We start from the raw sequence: 21,253 nt of genomic DNA, 5'->3' as shown, positions 1-21,253 counted from the left end.
TTGACTTTGACTGGCATGATACACTAAGTGAACAATCAAAAGTGACTGGGACATGATCTCAGGGAACTTACTCAAGGGCATAAGGCAAAAAAAAAATAGAGAAATGACACAGTAAGCTTAAGTGGAAGAAAATGCTTAACAATTCTGCATAAGTAATAAAAAATGTCTAAGATACACTGCAAGAGGAAGGACAACTCAATGTAAAGGACTGCTGGCCAAAATAAAAATTACATTGAAATATACAAGTAAAAATATTACTGGAGACTGAATTAAATGCAAAATGAGCCGTCTTTACTCTTGCTAATAAAGGAATTAACTAATAAAATTTTAAATCAATATAAAAAGTATAAAATAAAATCACTAAATTGTATGCAACGAGAGATAACTGTGAAATTTAAATATTTTCTAAGAATGCATAAACAAAATTAAAATATAATGCAAAGACAACATCAGGAAAATTAATAAAATGAAAAACAAGATGCAATAATAAACTGAGAATAATAATGCATAAAAATATCAATAAAAGAAAATAATTCACTGCAGAACAAGTGCAACAAAATAATTCACTGCAGAACAAGTGCAACAAAATAATTCACTGCAGAACAAGTGCAACAAAATAATTCACTGCAGAACAAGTGCAACAAAATAATTCACTGCAGAACAAGTGCAACAAAATAATTCACTGCAGAACAAGTACAACAAAATAAGGCATAGAAATAATTACTGCAATAATAAAGTCTCACTGGGAAAACTCAGGTTAAATAAAATAAAAATATGAAGAAAAACTGATTGAATACTTTAACTCTTAATTGTAAATTAGACAAAACAATTTACTCAAACAGAGTAAAGAAAACACCTTAAGTTAAAAGTAATTGAAATTACATCAAGAGTGAATTTGTTCAAAGAAATATGAAAAATATGAATAAAAATAAAACAAGAAACAAAACTGGAAGTGTAACACTTACAAGTGTGGCGGGGCACACAACACTTACAAGTGGCAGGGCACACAACACTTACAAGTGGCAGGGCACACAACACATAATCACGTATTCATTATTTTAGTATATTCTTACAACAAAATCTTGCTGTGACTGCTACGACAAAAATTTGCTGGCAAAAATAATGGTACACAAGTCTGCGAAAAAAATTAGAGGAATGAGACACTGCTGGCATACGAGAAAAAGGTACACATAGAAATAAATGGATAATTTGGTATACTGGGGTGAATATCACTGCATGAAATACAATGACAAATACTGGAGAATACAATGCTGAAAGAATACAAAAAAAAAAAAAATGAATCACTTCACACGGAGTGACTGAATGGTACACTACACAATAATACTTACTACAGACAGAGAGTAGCATAAAATAAAACAGATAAAAAAAATATAAGATGAGCAAATAACACTGAAAAATATTGCAAAAATAATGAGTCAAAGAAACACTGAGTCTACACTGAAAATACAAGGCTTAGAGTACACAAGAAATTCACTATAAATGTCTCACACACGCAAATGTCTTTAAATGCAAGAAAAATGTCTCTAAACAGAAAATTATCACTGGAGTCTGTAGTAGTAGACGGGATGACGAGTGAAGGGGAAGTCCTGCGCGGTGATGACTGACACCTCCTACGCTCACTGTTGTCGGAAGAAATGCGCTTTCTCGGTGAACTCACATAACTGGCTTTATCGTTGGCGCTCAGCTACAATCTCTTGACCAATTATGTGAGCCAAAACAGTATTAGGACCCGGTACAAGGGTGCAAACAACCACAGGTAGATGAGGTGGGTGGCGGTGGTGGTGTGAGTAGAGTGGATGGGTGGTGGTGGGAGTGACTCTCGCTGGCGCTCACTGGCGCGCACTCCACTCACTACCCACGAAGGTGGCTTGATAAGCCACTCTATGCCACAGGAATGGTGAAAAACACTCTTAGCATCCAACTGGGAGCACAAAGCGATATATAGACAATACTTCAGAGGAACTTGCGTGGCTTACTTCTCTCTCTCAGCTGGGTTAGAAGCTGGGTTGGCTGACTGGCTTAACCCACGAGAATGGCTGACTGGAAGACGGGTAACGATGCACACAGCATGAAGGAGCAGGTGGATGACAGGAGACAGGCTGGATGGTAGGCTGAGGCAGGCTGACTAGAGCGTTCACTTCCACAGTCTGGCTTACTGACTGGCTTAATTGCAAAATCCGGGTCAACCCCTCGGAGATTGAAGCAATTAGCACACGAACTAAGCCAGGAAGCTTGAAAAACAGCTGCAACAGGCTTGCAGGCTGGAGTACAGGGTGGAGGTGGTGAGTGAGGGTAAGCGGCTAGCTACGGTTCACCTTTTGACCCGCCGGCTACTCACAAACAGTCTTCTAACGTCTTGAAATACCCTTAAATAAGCTTAAATCCACGCTCCCACACCGTTGCCACCATTTATCATGTGGGGTTCGAACACGTGGATAGGGTAAAGAAATACTCACGTAGGCTGGTAGTACGTATAATTACGGATAGTGACCTGCCTCCTTGCTCTCACTCGTAAGACTAACTAACCCCAGTACCCATATGTGAGGGGGGTGTTTGAAATACTGCTGTGGTCAGCACAATATGAATACAGACAGTGATTCACGCAGAGACGGTTGGTAGTGAGTCATCTACTGGTACACTGGTTACTGGTAACCGGTTACTAGGAACTGGTACTACTACTGAGACCTCCTCCTCCTCCTCCTCCTCCTCCTCCTCCTCCTCCTCCTCCTCCCTCCTCCTCCCTCCTCCTCCTCCTCCTCCCTTCTCCCTCCTCCTCCTCCTCCTCCTCCTCCTCCCTCCTCCTCCTCCCTCCTCCTCCTCCTCCTCCTCCTCCTCCTCCTCCTCTCTCCTCTCTCCTCCTCCTCCTCCTCCTCCTCCTCCTCCTCCTCCTCCTCCTCCTCCTCCTCCCTCCTCCTCCTCTCCTCCTCCTCTCTTCTCCTCCTCCTCCTCTCTTCTCCTCCTCCTCCTCTCTTCTCTTCCTCCTCCTCTCTTCTCTTCCTCCTCCTCTCTCCTCCTCCTCCTCTCTCCTCCTCCTCCACTCTCCTCCTCCTCCTTCTCCTCTTCCTCCTTCTCCTCTTCCTCCTCCTCCTCCTCCTTCTCCTCCTCCTCCTCCTCCTCCTCCTCCTCCTCCTCCTCCTCTACTTCCACATATCCAAAACATTTCTGGGACATATAAATACTTTGTATATATTCCAAGACAATAGTAAATGACCAAGGCACTTGTAAATGTCCACCTCTCAGTGTGTTTGTGACAATTTGATTACAATTTCAGTACCTAATACTAGTGTCAGAACAAAGATTGGCTATGAAATAACAAGAACTACTATAAATTGTAATTATCAGAACACAAAAATTATATAAATAATATGAAAAATAGGAAAAAAGGTATATCGGCAACACTTCTGCAAGCGGCAGCGCTCCATGTTGCCGTCAGGTGGTCACCAAGTGCCAACTTTGCGGCCTCATATCTCAGTAAGTACTGACCCTAAAAATTTTTTTTATTTTTCTAAATACAGTGGACCCCCACCATACGATGGTAACGCGTTACATTAAATCCGCTATACGATACATTTTAATGCAAAAATTTTGCCTCGCCTGACACGATTCATCCAGGACGCATCCCATGTGTGGCCTCAGCTGCCCCTTGGGTGCCAGTGTTTACAAGCCAGCCTGTGCGGTCGCATCTAAGCATACATTCAGTACATTTCATATTATCACAGTGTTTTAGTGATTGTAGCTGCAAAATAAGTCACCATGGGCCCCAAGAAAGCTTCTAGTGCCAACCCTGTGGTAAAAAGGGTGAAAATTACTATGGAAATGAAGAAAGAGATACAGTAGATCCTCGACCAACGATATTAATCCGTTCCTGAGAGCTCATCGTTAGTCGAAGTTATCGTTAGTCGAGTTAATTTTCCCCATAAGAAATAATGGAAATCAAATTAATCCGTTCCGGCACCCCAAAGTATAAAAAAAAAATTTTTACCACATGAAATATTAATTTTAATACACACAAACTGAAGACATGCACAATTACATGACACTTACCTTTATTGAAGATCTGGTGATGATTGATGGGATGGGAGGAAGGGAGAGGTGTTAGTGTTTAGAAGGGGAATCCCCTTCCATTAAGACTTGAGGTAGCAAGTTCTTTTCTGGGGTTACTTCCCTTCTTCTTTTAATGCCACTAGGACCAGCTTGAGAGTCACTGGACCTCTGTCGCACAACATATCTGTCCATAGAGGCCTGTACCTCTCATTCCTTTATGACATTCCTAGTGTTTCACAACATTGTTAGTGTAATAGTCACCAGCATGGCTTGCAATAGCTGTGTAAGGGTGATATTCATCAAAAAAGGTTTGCACTTTAAGCCACATTGCACACATTTCCTTAATCTTTGAAGTAGGCAACTTCCTCAATTTCTCTCTCCCCTCCTCCGGAGCAATTTCCTCAGGTCTGGCCTCTTGCTGTTGAAGATGATCTGGCAGCTCATCAGTGGTTAGTTCATCATTGTCCTCCTCCCCCAAATCTTCCACATCCTCCCTACTAACCTCCAACCCCAATGCCACAATGGATTCCTCAACTGGCATACGCTTCTCAGGGTTAGCCTCAAATCCCTCAGAATCCCTTTTGTCTACACATTCTGGCCACAGTTTCTTCCAAGCAGAGTTCAAGGTCCTCTTAGTCAGTTCCTCCCAAGCCTTACCTATAATGCTTACACAATTGAGGATGTTAAAGTGATCTCTCCAAAACTCTCTTAGAGTCAATTGAGTTTCTGTGGTCACTACAAAGCACCTTTCAAACATAGCTTTTTTGTAGAGTTTTTTGAAGTTTGCAATGACTTGCTGGTCCATGGGTTGCAGAAGAGGAGTGGTATTAGGAGGCAAAAACTTGACCTTAATGAAGCTCATGTCTGCAGAAAGTCGCTCTGCCATGTCTGAAGGATGATCAGGAGCATTGTCTAATACCAGGAGGCATTTAAAGTCCAATTTATTTTCCAGGAGGTAATTTTTCACAGTGGGAGCAAATGCATGGTGTAACCAGTCATAGAAAAAGTACCTAGTGACCCGTGCCTTACTGTTTGCACTCCACAGCACACACAAATTAGCCTTGAGGACATTGTTTTTCTTGAACGCTCTGGGAGTTTCTGAGTGATACATCAATAAAGGCTTCACTTTGCAATCACCACTAGCATTAGCACACATCAACAGAGTAAGCCTGTCTTTCATAGGCTTATGTCCTGGGAGTGCCTTTTCCTCCTGAGTAATGTAGGTCCTGCTTGGCATTTTCTTCCAAAACAGGCCTGTTTCTTCACAATTAAACACTTGTTCATGTTTCAATCCTTCAGCCTCTATGTACTCCTTGAATTCCTGCACATATATTTCAGCTGCTTTTTGGTCTGAACTGACAGCCTCACCATGCCTTATCACACTACGTATGCGACTACGATTCTTAAATCTCTCAAACCAACCTTTGCTGGCCTTAAATTCACTCACATCACCACTAGTTGCAGGCATTTTTCTAATTAAATCCTCATGCAACTTCCTAGCCTTTTCACATATGATCGCTTGAGAAATGTTATCTCCTGCTACTTTTTTTTTCATTTATCCACACCAATAACAGTCTCTCAACATCTTCTGTCACTTGCGATCTCAGTTTCGAAAACATAGCTGCACCTTTGGCAAGAACAGCTTCCTTGATTGCCGTTTTCTTGGCCGCAATATTAGCGATGGTTGATTGGGGTTTTGTGTACAACCTGGCAAGCTCAGAGACATGCACTCCACTTTCATACTTAGCAATTATCTCTTTCTTCATATCCATAGTAATTCTCACCCTTTTTGCTGTAGGGTTGGCACTAGAAGCTTTCTTGGGGCCCATGGTGACTTATTTTGCAGGTGAAATCACTAAAAACGCTGTGATAATATGAAATGTTCCGATTGTATGTTTGGATGGGACTGCGGTGGCTGGCTGGCTTGTAAACACTGGCACCCATGGGACAAGTGAGGTGCACTCAGGCCACAAGTGGACGCATGTCGAACAGAACGAATTGCGTTGGTCGAGGTTTTCAGCCATAGTCGAGGCAAAATGTTTGCATTAAAATGTATCGCTAGTCGGATTTAAAGTTATAATATGCCTTCGTTGGTCGAGGGTCCACTGTAATTGCAAAGTACGAAAGTGGAGTGTGTGTCTCGGAGCTGGCCAGGTTGTATACCAAACCCCAATCAACCATTGCATAGCTATCATGGCCAACAAAATGACAATCAAGGAAGCTGTTCTTGCAAAAGGTGCATGTTTGTTTTCGAAATAGAGATTGCAAGTACTTGAAGATGTTGAGAGACTGTTATTGGTGTGGATAAATGAAAAACAGATAGCAGGAGACAGCATCTCTCAAGCGATCATATGTGAAAAAGCTAGGAAGTTGCATGACGATTTAATTAGAAAAATGCCTGCAACTAGTGGTGATGTGAGTTAATTTAAGGCCAGCAAAGGTTGATTTGAGAGATTTAAGAATTGTAGTGGCATACATAGTGTGATAAGGCATGGTGAGGCTGCCAGTTCAGACCAAAAAGCAGGTGAAAAATATGTGAAGGAATTTAAGGAGTACATAGACAGTGAAGAATTGAAACCTGAACACGTGTTTAATTGCAACAAAACAGGCCTGTTTTGGAAGAAATTGCCAAGCCAAACCTACATTACTCAGGAGGAAAAGGCACTCCCAGGACATAAGTCTATGAAAGACAGGCTTACTCTTCTGATGTGTGCTAATGCTAGTGGTGATTGCAAAGTGAAGCCTTTATTGGTGTATCACTCAGAAACTCCCAGACCGTTCAGGCAACACAGTGTCCTCAAGGCTAATTTGTGTGTGCTGTGGAGGGCAAACAATAAGGCATGTGTCACTAGGGACTTTTTCTATGACTGGTTGCACCATGCATTTGCCCCCAATGTGAAAAATTACCTAATTGAAAAGAAATTGGACCTTAAGTGCCTCTTGGAAGAACGACTTTCTGGGGACATGAGCTTCATTAAGGTCAAGTTTTTGCCTCCTAGTACCACTTCTCTCCTGCAGCCCATGGACCAGCAGGTCATTTCCAACTTCAAAAAACTGTACACAAAAGCTATGTTTCAAAAGTGCTTTGAAGTGACCTCAGACACTCAATTGACTCTAAAAGAGTTTTGGAAAGATCACTTTCATATCCTCAGTTGTGTAAACCTTATAGGTAAAGCTTGGGAGGGAGTGACTAAGAGGACCTTGAACTCTGCTTAGAAGAAACTGTGGCCAGAATGTGTAGACAAAAGGGATTTTAAGGGTTTGGGGCTAACCCTGTGAAGTGTATGCCAGTTGTGGAATCAATTGAGGCATTTGGGAAGTCGTTGGGGTTGGAGGTTACTGTGGAGGATGTGGAAGAGTTGGTGGAAGAGGACAATGAAGAACTAACCACTGATGAGCTGCTAGATCATCTTCAACAGCAAGAGGCCAGACCTGAGGAAACTGCTTTGGAGGAAGGAAGAGAGAAATTGAAGAAGTTGTCTACTTCAAAGATTAAGAAAATGTGTGCAAAGTGGGTTGAAGTGCAAATCTTTATGATTGAAAATCACCCTGACATAGCTATTACAAGCTGTGCTGGTGACTATTACAATGACAATGTTGTGAACCACTTTAGACAAATCATAAAGGAATGAGAGGTACAGAGCTCTATGGACAGATATGTTGTGTGACAGAGGTCCAGTGACTCTCAAGCTGGTCCTAGTGGCATTAAAAAAGAAGGGAAGTAACTCCGGAAAAGGACTTGCTACCTCAAGTCCTAATGGAAGGGGATTCCCCTTCTAAACAATAAGTTCGACACTCTCCCCTCCTCCCATCCCATCAATCATCACCAGATCTTCATTAACCCTTTCAGGGTCCGTCCCGTAGATCTACGGCTTTACGTTCAGGGTCCAAACCGTAGATCTACGCCATGAGCTCAGCTCACTCTGATAAACTGTGAGTGGTACATTTGGGCCTAGATATGAGAGAATACATCTATGTGGTATGTGTGCACCACATAAAACAGATCCTGCAGCACACTGTGTATAATGAGAGAAAAAAAATGAAATCATGATTTTTCGATTAAAACAGCAACTTTGCAGTGTTTTTCGTATGTTTTTTATAGTTGTATTTGCGATTTCTTGGTCTCATTTGATAGAATGGAAGACATATTACAGAAATAGAGATGATTTTGATTGGTTTTAGCATTGGAAATGGCTTGAAGCTGAGCTCAAAGTAGCGGAAATGTTAAATTTTTGCTGATATTCAAGAGTAAACAAACGACCTCACACGTCTAATACACGTCAGCTGGTGGGTCTAATATACATTCACAAATATGGTGATGATATTTATACAATTATTACAGTATTGCATAACAGTAAATCTTCTATTTTTTGGTGTGAATAAAAATTCATTATGTGAATAAAAAATCAAAATGGAATTTATTTGTAAAGCCTCAAAACATAACTAATGAACAGAGGAAATGTTAGTTTAGTGCCAGGAATGCCTACATTGTTCATTCTGGACCCTATTTTGAAATTGGAATATTTTGAACTTTGTGTTAAATTGGCCAAATTAACAATTTCCGATCACTTTATTTTGTAGTTGAAACAGTTGACTTGGCGATTTCTTGTGCTCAATCGATAGAATAGAAGTAATACTAGTGAAATAGCTAAAAATTTGGTTGATTGGAATAATGTAATTGGCCTAAAATGGGAGTCAAAGTCGGCAAAATTGCCGATTCGTAAATATCGCTGACACATCAAAATTCGCGAGAGCATAATTTCGTCAATTTTCCACCAAATTTCGTACATTTTGTTTTATTGCCTTCACAAAAAGATTCTCTACGATTTCATAAGAAAAAATAACAAATTTTTTTTTTTTAAATTCTTGGACACTGGTGTGTGACTCCAGATTTGGGCCTTGGACCCTGAAAGGGTTAAAGGTAAGTGTCATGTATTATACTGTTATTAGAGTACTAACTGTGCATGTCTTCTTCAGTTTGTGTACGTTAAAATTAATATTCCATTTGGTAATTTTTTTTTTTCATACTTTGGAGTGTCAGGAACAGATTAATTTTATTTCCATTACATGTATTTCTTATGGGGGAAATTAATTCGCCTTACGGTAATTTTGGCTTATGCTGAGCTCTCAGGAATGGATTAATATCATAAGGTGAGGGTCCACTGTATTTGGGGCACTGGGGTAGTGAACGTATATCATTACTTACCTTAAAATATTTATAGTCTTAATCTAGGGTGAGACAAGCAGTGTTTATTGTAAGAAATCAAGTGTGGTATGTATGGTAGTCAGCCAGGCTACCATACCAGGCCACCCCACCCACACATACTATTCTATGATATTTAAGCATCCCAGAGCGATAAAATGTATATACAGTTCACTCATTACTTACCTTAAAATATAGGGTGAGATGAGTAGTATTTATTGTAGAAAATGAAGTGTGGTATGTATGGTAGTCAGCCAGGCTACCATACCAGGCCAACCCACCCACACATACTATTCTATGATATTTAAGCATCCCAGAGCGATAAAATGTATATACAGTTCACTCATTACTTACCTTAAAATATAGGGTGAGATGAGTAGTATTTATTGTAAAAAATCAAGTGTGGTATGTATGGTAGTCAGCCAGGCTACCATACCAGAGAGAAAGAATGAGTGCATGAGAGAGGACAGGCGCAGAGTTATGTAAACAAACCAGGCGAAGGTAAGTTTTGTAAACAGTGTACACGTCTGGTTTGTGTACAAGTTACATTGTGTACAGGTTGTCTCTACATTGATACGGTAGAATAAATAAAGAAGAACACTCCCATTCTCATGTAACATTATTTTGAGAAGAAATGATGCTCTGAGTGAAGGCAATGGAAGTGAAAGTCACTGACTTTTTTGGGTTATCCTAGGTTGTCTACACATATGTTATGTATTTATGTTATGTATCGTGTTTATTATATAATTTTGAAAAAAATATCACGGATGGATTAATGAAAATGTGTATATTAATATAATATACAACATTTAATGATACACCGAGCTCAGACAGCGTAAACAAACAAGCAAACTGAACAGGTTGTGGACGATCACTTGGTCAGGCGAAATATACGGTATTAATACGTGTCCAGTTTTAGTTCATTCATGTACATTTGTAAGAGTTTGTGAAACTTTTACCTTATAATATTTTTATTATTATTATAATAATTAAATCACGAAACAAATACTCTTACACTGTGTACAAGTTAGTACAGAATTATAGGTATAAAGTGAAGGCATACGAAAGGAATATTTTTCTACAGTTATCCCTAGTAACAGGTGACGGGCTAGAGAAAACGTAATTCTTCCGACACTTCTACAAACCGTTTGGTAAACATCTCATATATATTTGTATAAATTTTTATACTGTGGGTGCATGTATCATGTTTGTGTGTTACATAATGTGTTTCTTATATAATTTTGAAAAAAATATCATAGATAGATTAAGGGAAATGTCTATATTAATGTAATATGCGACATTAATGCGCCCAAGAGATTATTATTATTACTTTTATTATTATTATTATTATTATTATTATTATTATTATTATTATTGCATCAAGAGTAGAGAGACTCTTAGTGATTTTAATGTGTACCTACATGCCAGCACAGTGTGTAAGTTTATTAAGGTACAGGTGTACACAAGTTTATCAAGTACAATACATATAAAATATACAATAACTTTAAAACACTTGAAATTTTGGAAAGTTTCCAGACATAATAAGGAGATGTGCTCAGGGAGAATGTAAACAAACTCGGTGGGCCACTGTGACCGTATTAGAAAGACAGGTGGGGGGAGCCGTATAGCGAGTTTTGGTCATAATTTGAAATGTCCATATTAGTGGAACGCCATAAAGCGAAACGCCGTAAAGCGGGGCCCTGCTGTATACGTTTGGACCATTTACGGGTTAATTGGATTTCCATTATTTTTGATGGGAAAATTAATTTGGCTAACGATAAAATCGGTTAAGGACAAGCTCTCTGGAATGGATTAGAATCGCTACCCGAGGGTCCACTGTACAGTGACTGCACTCGGAAGGATTAGTGGTGGTGTGAAGTACAGTGTCTGCACTCTGAAGGATGAGTGGTGGTGTGAAGTACAGTGTCTGCACTCTGAAGGATCAGTGGTGGTGTGAAGTACAGTGTCTGCACTCTGAAGGATGAGTGGGAATATTTACAGTTTGGATGGACATTTGAAGTGTAACAACAGCCCTCCTCTTGCAAGACAGTGATTGGGAAAGTGTTTCTTCTTTATTGAGTCACTTTACTTCTGTTAGAGATGGTTGGCGTGTTTAAAATAATAATAATGATATTAATTATAATTAATTATAATGATTGTAATAAAAGGTCATAAATTTTCAATTTTATTTTGCAGGTCGTCTTGATGCCAGAGGCTGGCATTTGTAGTGTCAGTATTGAAGGTCATCCTCGTACAAGAAGGTGGCAGTTGTAGTGTCAGTACTGCAGGTCATCCTGGTACAAGAAGGTGGTACTTGTAGTATCAATACTGCTGGTCATCCTGGTACAAGAAGGTGGTAGTTGTTGTGTCAATATTGCAGGTCATCCTAGTACAAGAAAGTGGTACTTGTAGTGTCAATACTGCAGGTCATCCTGGTACAAGAAGGTGGTACTTGTAGTATCAACATCAGTGTCAGAAAACTTTCGTAAGTTTAGTAAATACTGTAATGTATGTATAGTGACAACACTAATCACAGTGTTAGTGTTAATACAGTGTCAGCACTAATACAGTGCTTGTACAGTGACTGTAACAACAATGTTTATACAGTGACAACACTATAAACAATGCTTACACATTGACAACACTGTAGCAGGTGTTAGTACTACAACACTTAGAGTTCAAACAACAGTGTCATAAGGTTAATGTATCATAAATATCTGCTAGTGTCATCCTTCCTATTCCTCAGACACACTTACCCCTACATGTTTAGTGCTTGCTATATTTACAAGGATAGAATAATTCAGGAATATTAGTTTTTTTCTGTAATAAAATATTCTCAAATATCCCCTGGTTAAACAGTTTAAATATGTGAGAACTTATTGTTCACTATGTCTAAAATACCTGAAAAACAATGTGTTGAGGCAACACAATGTACAGTTGTTCATGTAGGAGACCAATTAGATGAACATTCACACTCACTCAAACAATCTTCACAACAATCTCAGTGTGGATATCAGACCAGGTGTGTCACAGGCAAAAAAACACTTCAGTGTTCAGTGTGTCTAAAAGTGTTTTCTGAAAATTATAATTTAGTCATTCACATGAGAACTCATACTGGAGAGAAGCCATATCAGTGTTCAGAATGTCTGAAAGGCTTTTCTCAAAAATCAAGCTTAAGAAGTCACTTGAGAACTCATACTGAAGCGAATCTATATCGGTGTTCAGAATGTCTGAAAGGCTTTTCTCAAAAATCAAGCTTAAGAAGTCACTTGAGAACTCATACTGAAGCGAATCTGTATCGGTGTTCAGAATGTCTGAAAGGCTTTTCTCAAAAATCAAGCTTAAGAAGTCACATGAGATCTCATACTGAAGAGAAGCCATATCGGTGTTCAGAATGTCTGAAAGACTTTTCTAGAAATTCACATTTAGTAAGACACATGAGAACTCATACTGGAGAGAAGCCATATCAGTGTTCAGAATGTCTAAAACACTTTTCTAAAAATTCACATTTAGTAAGACACATGAGAACTCATACTGGACAGAAACCATATGAGTGTTCAGAATGTGTGAAATGCTTTTCTGAAAATTCAGGATTGATAATTCACATGAGAACTCATGCTGGAAAGAAGCCATATCAGTGTTCAGAATGTCTGAAAGACTTTTACCGCAAAGATAGTTTAGAAAACCACATAAGATCTCATGCTGGAGAGAAGCCATATCAGTGTTCAGAATGTCTGAAACACTTTACTCAAAATTCAGGATTGATAATTCACATGAAAACCCATACTGGAGAGAAGCCATATCAGTGTTCAGAATGTTTGAAGCACTTTCTTCAAAAATCAAAGTTAGTAAGACACATGAGAACTCATACTGGAGAGAAGCCATATCAGTGTTCAGAATGTCTGAAAGACTTTTCCCGCAAACATTATTTAGAAAGCCACATAAGAACTCATACTGGAGATAATCCAAATCAGTGCTCAGAATGTCTGAAAGTCTTTACTCAAAAATCAAGCTTAGTAAGTCACATGAGAATTCATACTGGAGAGAAGCCATATCAGTGTTCAGAATGTCTGAAAGACTTTCTTCAAAAATCAGGCTTAGTAAGACACATGAGAACTCATACTGGAGAGAAGCCATATCAGTGTTCAGAATGTCTGAAAGACTTTTCCCGCAAAAGTTATTTAGAAAACCACATAAGAACTCATTCTGGTGATAATCCTAATCATTGCTCAGTATGAGAAGTCATACTAAAGAGAAAGCTTTTTCAGAAGAGGTGTTATGTGTCATGCTCTAATATATTTCTTCCTCTACCCATATTAATATTATTCCTTCCACTGTTGGTCCCGTAATATTATGGCTTTCAAGCCAGTGTCGGTCCTGTAATACTACACGAAAATTCTAGCAGCTTCCAATCTTGCAGAAGAAAGCTGGTAGGCCTACATATGAGAGAATGCATCTGAGTGGTCAGCGTGTGCAGTATAAAAAAAATCCTTCAGCATGCGGTGCATAATGAGAAAAAAAAATGTTTTTTGGTTTAAATCAGCGATGTTGCTAATTTAAACAAAGTTTATTTATTTATGGTTGTATTCTCATTTTCTTTGTCTCATTTGATGATATACAGTGGACCCCCACTTTACAATATTAATCTGTTCCTGAGAGCTCATCGTAAGCCGAAATTATCATTAGCCGAATTAATTTTCCCCATAACAAAATAATGGAAATCAAATTAATCCGTTCCTGACACCCCAAAGTACAAAAAAAAAAAATTTACCACATGAAATATTAATTTTAATACACACAAACTGAAGAAGATATGCACAATTACTACTCTACTAAAGAATAGAATACATGACACTTACCTTTATTGAAGATCTGATGATGATTGATGGGATGGGAGAAGGGGAGTGTGTGGAAGTTATTGTTTTATTGTTTAGAAGGGAATTCTCTTCCATTAGGACTTGAGGTAGCAAGTCCTTTTCCGGGGTTACTTCCCTTCTTCTTTTAATGCCACTAGGACCAGCTTGAGAGTCACTGGACCTCAGTCACACAACAAATCTGTCCATAGAGCTCTGTACCTCCCGTTCCTTTAAGAGTTTCCTACAATGGGCCATAACATTGTCATTGTACAGGTTGCCAACACGGCTTGCAGTATCTGTGTCAGGGTGATTTTCATCCATAAAGGTTTGCAGTTCAACCCACTCTGCACACACATTTCCTTAATCTCTTTTTTTAATTCCATACTAATTCTCGCCCTTTTTACCACAGGGATGGCACTAGAAGCTTTCTTGGGGTCCATTGTGACGTATTTTGCAGTTACAAGCACTAAAAACACTGGGATAATGTGAAATGTACCGAATGTATGCATAGATGTGACCACACTGGCTGGCTTGTAAACACTGGTGCTGAGGCCACATGTGGGACGTGTCCCGAACGAATCACCTAAGGCGAGTTTTTTATCGTGTTGTTAGGCAAAATTTTTGCGTTCAAATGCTTCATATGGTGGTTTTAACGTAACACGATGTGTTTGTAAGGCGGGGGTCCACTGTACTAAACTTGGAAGATATACTACAAAAATTGAATTGATTTTGAATGGTTTGTGAACTAAAAGTACTTTGAAATTGAGCTCGAAGTAGAGGAAATGTTTGATTTTTGCTAATATTTAAAAGAATTCAAATCACGTCACACATCCAATACACATCAACTGGTGAGTTTGATAGGCTTTCACAAATGCGCTGATATTATTAATGCTATTTTTACAATAATGCAATAGTCTGCATAACAGTAAATCTTCTATTTTCTGTGTTAATGAAAAGCAAGTATAATATAAAATGGTCTGGAGAAGTGACTAATGAGCAGAGAAAATTTTATTTTAGTGCTTGGAATGTTTGCCTTGTTAATTTTGGACCTTGTTTTGAAATTGGCTTTCCTTGAATTTTGAATTTTGTGTAATATTGGCCAAATCACCAATGTTTGATCATTTTATTGGGAAGTTGAAATTGGTAAATGGGCAGTTTCTTGAACTCGGTCAATAGAAGAAAAGGAGTTCTAGCAAAATAGCTATTTGTTTGGTTGACTGGAACAGTGGAATTGGCCAAAAATAGTGCTCAAAGTGGACAATTTGACGATCCACAAATATCGCCAGACTGCTAACTTTGTGAGAACGTAAATCTGTAAGTTTTCCATCAAATTTCATACTTTTGGTTTCATTACCATTAGGAAAAGATTCTCTATCATTTCATAAGAAAAAAAATATTTTCCTTTAAATTCTTTGACACTTTGAGTAAATTTGTGAGCAGGAGTGGACAGTGAATGGGAGTTTTTTTTTTTTTTTTTTTTTTTTTTGGTTGTGCTTGAAAGAGAGAAGGTAGTGGAAATGTATTACATAGAAAATTACAGAAACATTAACAAAAACATCCTTTTTGGAGAAATTTTAGGCTTCTCATCATACATAAAGGGGATTACCAATAGACCCTTGGCAGGCTTCAAGAAGACACTAGACAGGAACCTGAAGTCAGTACCTGACCAACCGGGCTGTGGTTCATTCATCAGTCTGTGTGCAGCTGGAAGTAACAGCTTGGTTGATCAGACCCTGATCCACCATGAGGCCTGGTCTCAGAATGAGCCGCAGGGATGTTGACCCCTGAAACCCTCTCCAAGTAAACTCCAGGTAATAGTATCAGCAAGGCACTCCTATGCCATGTTGGATAAAGTGTTCAATGTTCTGAAGAGTAGTGTCCACATTGTCACTGTACAATGTTCTGAAGAGTAGTGTCCACATTGTCACTGTACAATGTTCTGAAGAGTAGTGTCCACATTGTCACTGTACAATGTTCTGAAGAGAAGTGTCCACATTGTCACTGTACAATGTTCTGAAGAGTAGTGTCCACATTGTCACTGTACAATGTTCTGAAGAGTAGTGTCCACATTGTCACTGTATAATGTTCTGAAGAGTAGTGTCCACATTGTCACTGTACAATTTTCTGAAGAGTAGTGTCCACATTGTCACTGTACAATGTTCTGAAGAGTAGTGTCCACATTGTCACTGTACAATGTTCTGAAGAGTAGTGTCCACATTGTCACTGTACAATGTTCTGAAGAGTAGTGTCCACATTGTCACTGTACAATGTTCTGAAGAGTAGTGTCCACATTGTCACTGTACAATGTTCTGAAGAGTAGTGTCCACATTGTCACTGTACAATGTTCTGAAGAGTAGTGTCCACATTGTCACTGTACAATGTTCTGAAGAGTAGTGTCCACATTGTCACTGTACAATGTTCTGAAGAGTAGTGTCCACATTGTCACTGTTCAATGTTCTGAAGAGTAGTGTCCACATTGTCACTGTACAATGTTCTGAAGAGAAGTGTCCACATTGTCACTGTACAATGTTCTGAAGAGTAGTGTCCACATTGTCACTGTACAATGTTCTGAAGAGTAGTGTCCACATTGTCACTGTACAATGTTCTGAAGAGTAGTGTCCACATTGTCACTGTACAATGTTCTGAAGAGTAGTGTCCACATTGTCACTGTACAATGTTCTGAAGAGTAGTGTCCACATTGTCACTGTACAATGTTCTGAAGAGTAGTGTCCACATTGTCACTGTACAATGCTGGACAAGCTCATAACCCCTCCCTTCTTACCAGTATTGACAATACTGCTGTCACAGTTCATAAATATTTCAATTCTTGCAGCTTAACCCTCTTTAAGGGGGAGCTTCTACAGTGGAAAAGAGGCTATTGGTCTGAGATATTGGACCTTCTGGTCTTCATCCTCTGACCAAACCTAATTTCCCCCCAAGCCTCCCTTCCATCCACCCTCCCCATACCCCCTTTTTTCCCTTTCCTCTCCTCTCCCCACCCTCTCCTTGTTTTCTGTCCTATTTATAGCCTCTAGGATCCTTCCCTCTGGCCTTACAGTTTCTAGATAGGGGTGGTGTGCTATGGTTTGTCCCGCTCCATGAGGTCCATCGGGGGTGATGTGCCAGAGTTTGTCCCACTCCATGAGGTCCCTCGTGGGTGGTGTGGTTAGCCATGGAATCCGAATTGTCTGAAGTTGCCCTGCTCCCTTCCCGGATATCCAGGAAGAGGGCAAAGTGCCCTTCGGGTAATGGGTGTATCTCCTAAAGCTGCCTGTCGGTTCTGGAATGTGGTGGCTGAAGGAGGTATGCTTTGTGGTGGGTTTCCGGCTGCCCTTTCCTTTGTCTGCCGAGGTAGCTTGGTAGACATGAGGCTGCTATCCCGGGGCACTGGTTTACTGGCTTGAAGGGTAGGGTATGGCACAGGTTCCATGCTACATCTTCACCACCAAGGCCCTCTCAGATGAGGAGAGGAACTTTTGGCCTCTCCATGCCTCCTAGCGATTGTCCCTCTGCTGTCCCTTTTACTTTCTTTCCCTTTTTTTTCTTAAAATAACAAGAAAGCAGATATCACAGAAGAAGTTCCTTAATTATAGAGTCTTCGTCCAGTGAAACCCTTTCTCCTTCCTGATCCCACACCCTGTTCTGACCTGGCTTTCTTATTGGTCCATTATCTCGACTCTTCTCATACCTCTGTATCTTCTGCTGGTGAGGCTTTGTCACCTGCTTCAGGTGCTGTGGCATCACCCATTTCTGTTCATGCCGCTGCTTCTCTCACACTTTTCATAATGCTTCCAGCTTTCCCAAATACAGTGTGAAGGTTTTCAGATCACCCACTTCCCTCAGGTCATATCACCCGTGGAACTACTAAACATCCAAGACAACCTACTGATGACAGTTTGTCGATGATAACTCAGAAATGACCTACATGACACTACCTTTGTGTATCGAGCTAACGAGAACACATTGGAGAAAATTCTTTTCTTTACCTGGAGAGAGTTCTGGGGGTCAACGCCCCTGTGGCCCGGTCTGTGACCAGGCCTCCTGGTGGATCAGCCTGATCAACCAGGCTGTTACTGCTGGCTGCACGCAAACCAATGTACGAGCCACAGCCCAAGTGGTCAGGTACCGAATTTAGGTGCTTGTCCAGTGCCAGCTTGAAGACTGCCAGGGGTCTATTGGTAATCCCCCTTATGTATGCTGGGAGGCAGTTGAACAGTCTCGGGCCCCTGACACTTATTGTATGGTCTCTTAACGTGCTAGTGACACCCCTGCTTTTCATTGGGGGGATGTTGCATCGTCTGCCAAGTCTTTTGCTTTCGTTGTGAGTGATTTTCTAGTGCAAGTTTGGTACTAGTCCCTCTAGGATTTTACAGGTGTATATAATCATGTATCTCTCCCACCTGCATTCCAGGGAATACAGGTTCAGGAACTTCAAGCGCTCCCAGTAATTGAGGTGTTTTATCTCTGTTATGCGCACCGTGAAGGTTGTACATTTCCTAGGTCAGCAATTTCACCTGCCTTGAAAGGTGCTGTTAGTGTGCAGCAATATTCCAGCCTAGATAGAACAAGTGACCTGAAGAGTGTCATCATGGGCTTGGCATCCCTAGTTTTAAAGGTTCTCATTATCCATCCTGTCATTTTTCTAGCAGCTGTGATTGATACAATGTTATGGTCCTTGAAGGTGAGATCCTCCGACATGATCTCTCCCAGGTCTTTGACGTTGGTGTTTTGCTCTATTTTGTGACCAGAATTTGTTTTGTACTCTGATGAAGTTTTAATTTCCTTGTGTTTACCATATCTGAGTAATTGAAATTTCTCATCATTGAACTTCATATTGTTTTCTGCAGCCCACTGAAAGATTTGGTTGATGTCCGCCTGGAGCCTTGCAGTGTTTGCAATGGAAGACACTGTCATGCAGATTCGGGTGTCATCTGCTAAGGAAGATACGGTGCTGTGGCTGACATCCTTGTCTATGTCAGATATGAGGATGAGAAAGAAGATGGGAGCGAGTACTGTGCCTTGTGGAACAGAGCTTTTCGCCATAGCTGCCTCGAACTTTACTCTGTTGACTACTACTCTTTGTGTTCTGTTTTTGAGGAAATTATAGATCCATCTGAAACCAATTATCTTTCTGATCACAGAAGTGGTAAAACTCTTTTACGAAGTGGTGGGTGTGTTGTAACAGTACAGAATTCAGAGCAAGCCCATACTCTCTCTCGCATCACTTCCATAGATAACATAACAGTCACCATTCATAAGCACTGTACTCTTAATTCTTGCAGTGGTACTGTAGTCTTACCACGTACCATTGTACAGAGTGATTTTTTTGTCTTGCAGCAATGATATTTTAGAACAATTAGCCCTTCAGAACCTCCCTGTTCTTAAGGTAGAGGCATCCTGCCTGCTTTTGGGCAGAGGCGCTTTCCTAGTAACATTGCTCGTTTAACCTTTGACCGCTGTGAACCTCTGTCCTCTGTCTATATTTGCAGGACATCACCTAGAGGTCGTCAAGTGGTTCCCAGTCCCCAACAGTGTAGTAATTGCGGTCATTTTGGACACCCTGCTGAACACTGCAGATCTGTGGTGGAATGCCCAGTTTGCAGTGCAGCAGATCATTCCAGTGCATCTTGTAGTCTTCCTCTTGTCTCAATTGCAAGGAACCTCATCCTTCCTTTTCACACCATTGTCAGGTTTATCGTAATGAACAAGAGATCCGTTATCTTGAGTGTCAGGACTTTACACTATGGCTGTTTCTCAGCTCCACCTTCAAAGTAAACTCCCTTGTGGGTTGGGCAAATGTTTTGTTAGTGGGATGAATTGTAAAGGACCTGCCTAGTATGGGCCAGCAGGCCTCCTGCAGTGTTCCTCCTTTCTTATGTTCTTATGTGTCCCATATGCTCAGATAGCCTGAAGGTCTCCAACCTCGATGGTCCTCCAGCCTCCCAATCCTTCTGTGTCCATCTCTTCTGGGGTCCCAGGATATGACCCACACTAGTCTACCAACACCTGAGAACCCATTTTACTGATGGGGAACATAAACAACTAGTGTAAAGAAATGCCCAACTCTCACTGGGAATCAAACCCACACCCTCGCCGTGAAGCCAGAGCTTTATCCACCAGGCCAGTGATTGACAGCATAATCATTACTTTTAACTTTTTAAACTATCAGAACCTTGCGGCTAAGACCCTGGACCAATTATGTGAGTCTGAAATGTTAAGGTAGAGTTCCTGGACCCATTATGACACTGTATTGCTATGTTACACTGTAATGTTGACTGTAATTTTTGGACCACCGCCTAAACCATGGGTATGTGTACATAAGAATTTCAACAGCAATTTTTGCAAGTATTTAAGATCCATCGACAGACTTTCACCCACAGAATGTCACCATGGACTGTCACTCATGGACCGTCACCATGGACTGTCACCATGGACTATCACCACAGACTATCACCACGGACTATCACCATGGACTATCACCACAGACTATCACCACAGACTATCACCATGGACGTCTTCCCAACAATATACTAACCTTGGTTCTAAATAATTTTGGTAAGCCGGGGCCACGGTCACAGATGGCTCTGCTAAGAGCCGTCTGTGGCCATGGTGTGGGTCCATAGACTGGAAATTATCTCCTCTGTCAACCATTGTATTTTTCAAAAATGATCATTCTGTTATCTTCTTGCTTCTCCCACCATTAATACATTTATAATGCCACTATGGATAATTCTTTAATTGTAGTTGTATTTGATGTACAATAAAACTGATGATTCTTCCTAGTGTTGCTAAATTTTATCCTATGCCTGATCCTTAGGCCTCTGAGGGCACCTATCACTTTATCTTAGAGAGTTTGTGTTAGAAAATGTGAAGTTACAGCTGCTCTTTCAGGCCCTCAAAGTGTATTTAAAAAGATACTTCCTTCTTATGAAAAGAAAATAGAAAAAATTATTACAGATGAGAACAATCAATCTTAGAAAAATTATGCAAAACATAATTAAAAAAAAAAATTAAATTTGAATCCTCTTCAAGGGGGGCTGCTTGGCGTGAAGAGGCTCTTGGTCTGAGGAATTAGACCTGTTGGTCTCCTTCCTCAGACCAAACCTAATTAACCCCAACTCCCCCCTTC

The 21,253-nt window shown here is 40.2% G+C and overlaps 1 protein-coding gene across 3 annotated transcripts in view; it reads left to right on the top strand.

Moving 5' to 3' along the window:
• Positions 1–20,902, top strand: part of LOC128697292 (zinc finger protein 84) — a 60,130-nt gene extending 39,228 nt beyond the window's left edge. For all 3 annotated transcript variants that reach the window (XM_070104213.1, XM_070104212.1, XM_070104214.1), the window contains exon 2: positions 11,465–20,902. In XM_070104213.1, the coding sequence (XP_069960314.1) occupies positions 12,157–13,506 (1,350 nt within the window). In that variant the 5' untranslated portion in view covers positions 11,465–12,156 and the 3' untranslated portion in view covers positions 13,507–20,902. The remainder of the gene's footprint in view (positions 1–11,464) is intronic.
• Positions 20,903–21,253: the final 351 nt, after the last annotated feature.

This window comes from Cherax quadricarinatus, chromosome 89 (genome assembly GCF_038502225.1).
Source record: "Cherax quadricarinatus isolate ZL_2023a chromosome 89, ASM3850222v1, whole genome shotgun sequence".
Classification (NCBI taxonomy): domain Eukaryota; kingdom Metazoa; phylum Arthropoda; class Malacostraca; order Decapoda; family Parastacidae; genus Cherax; species Cherax quadricarinatus.
Note: the sequence above shows the minus strand (reverse complement) of the source record. Positions and strands in the feature narration are given on the sequence as shown.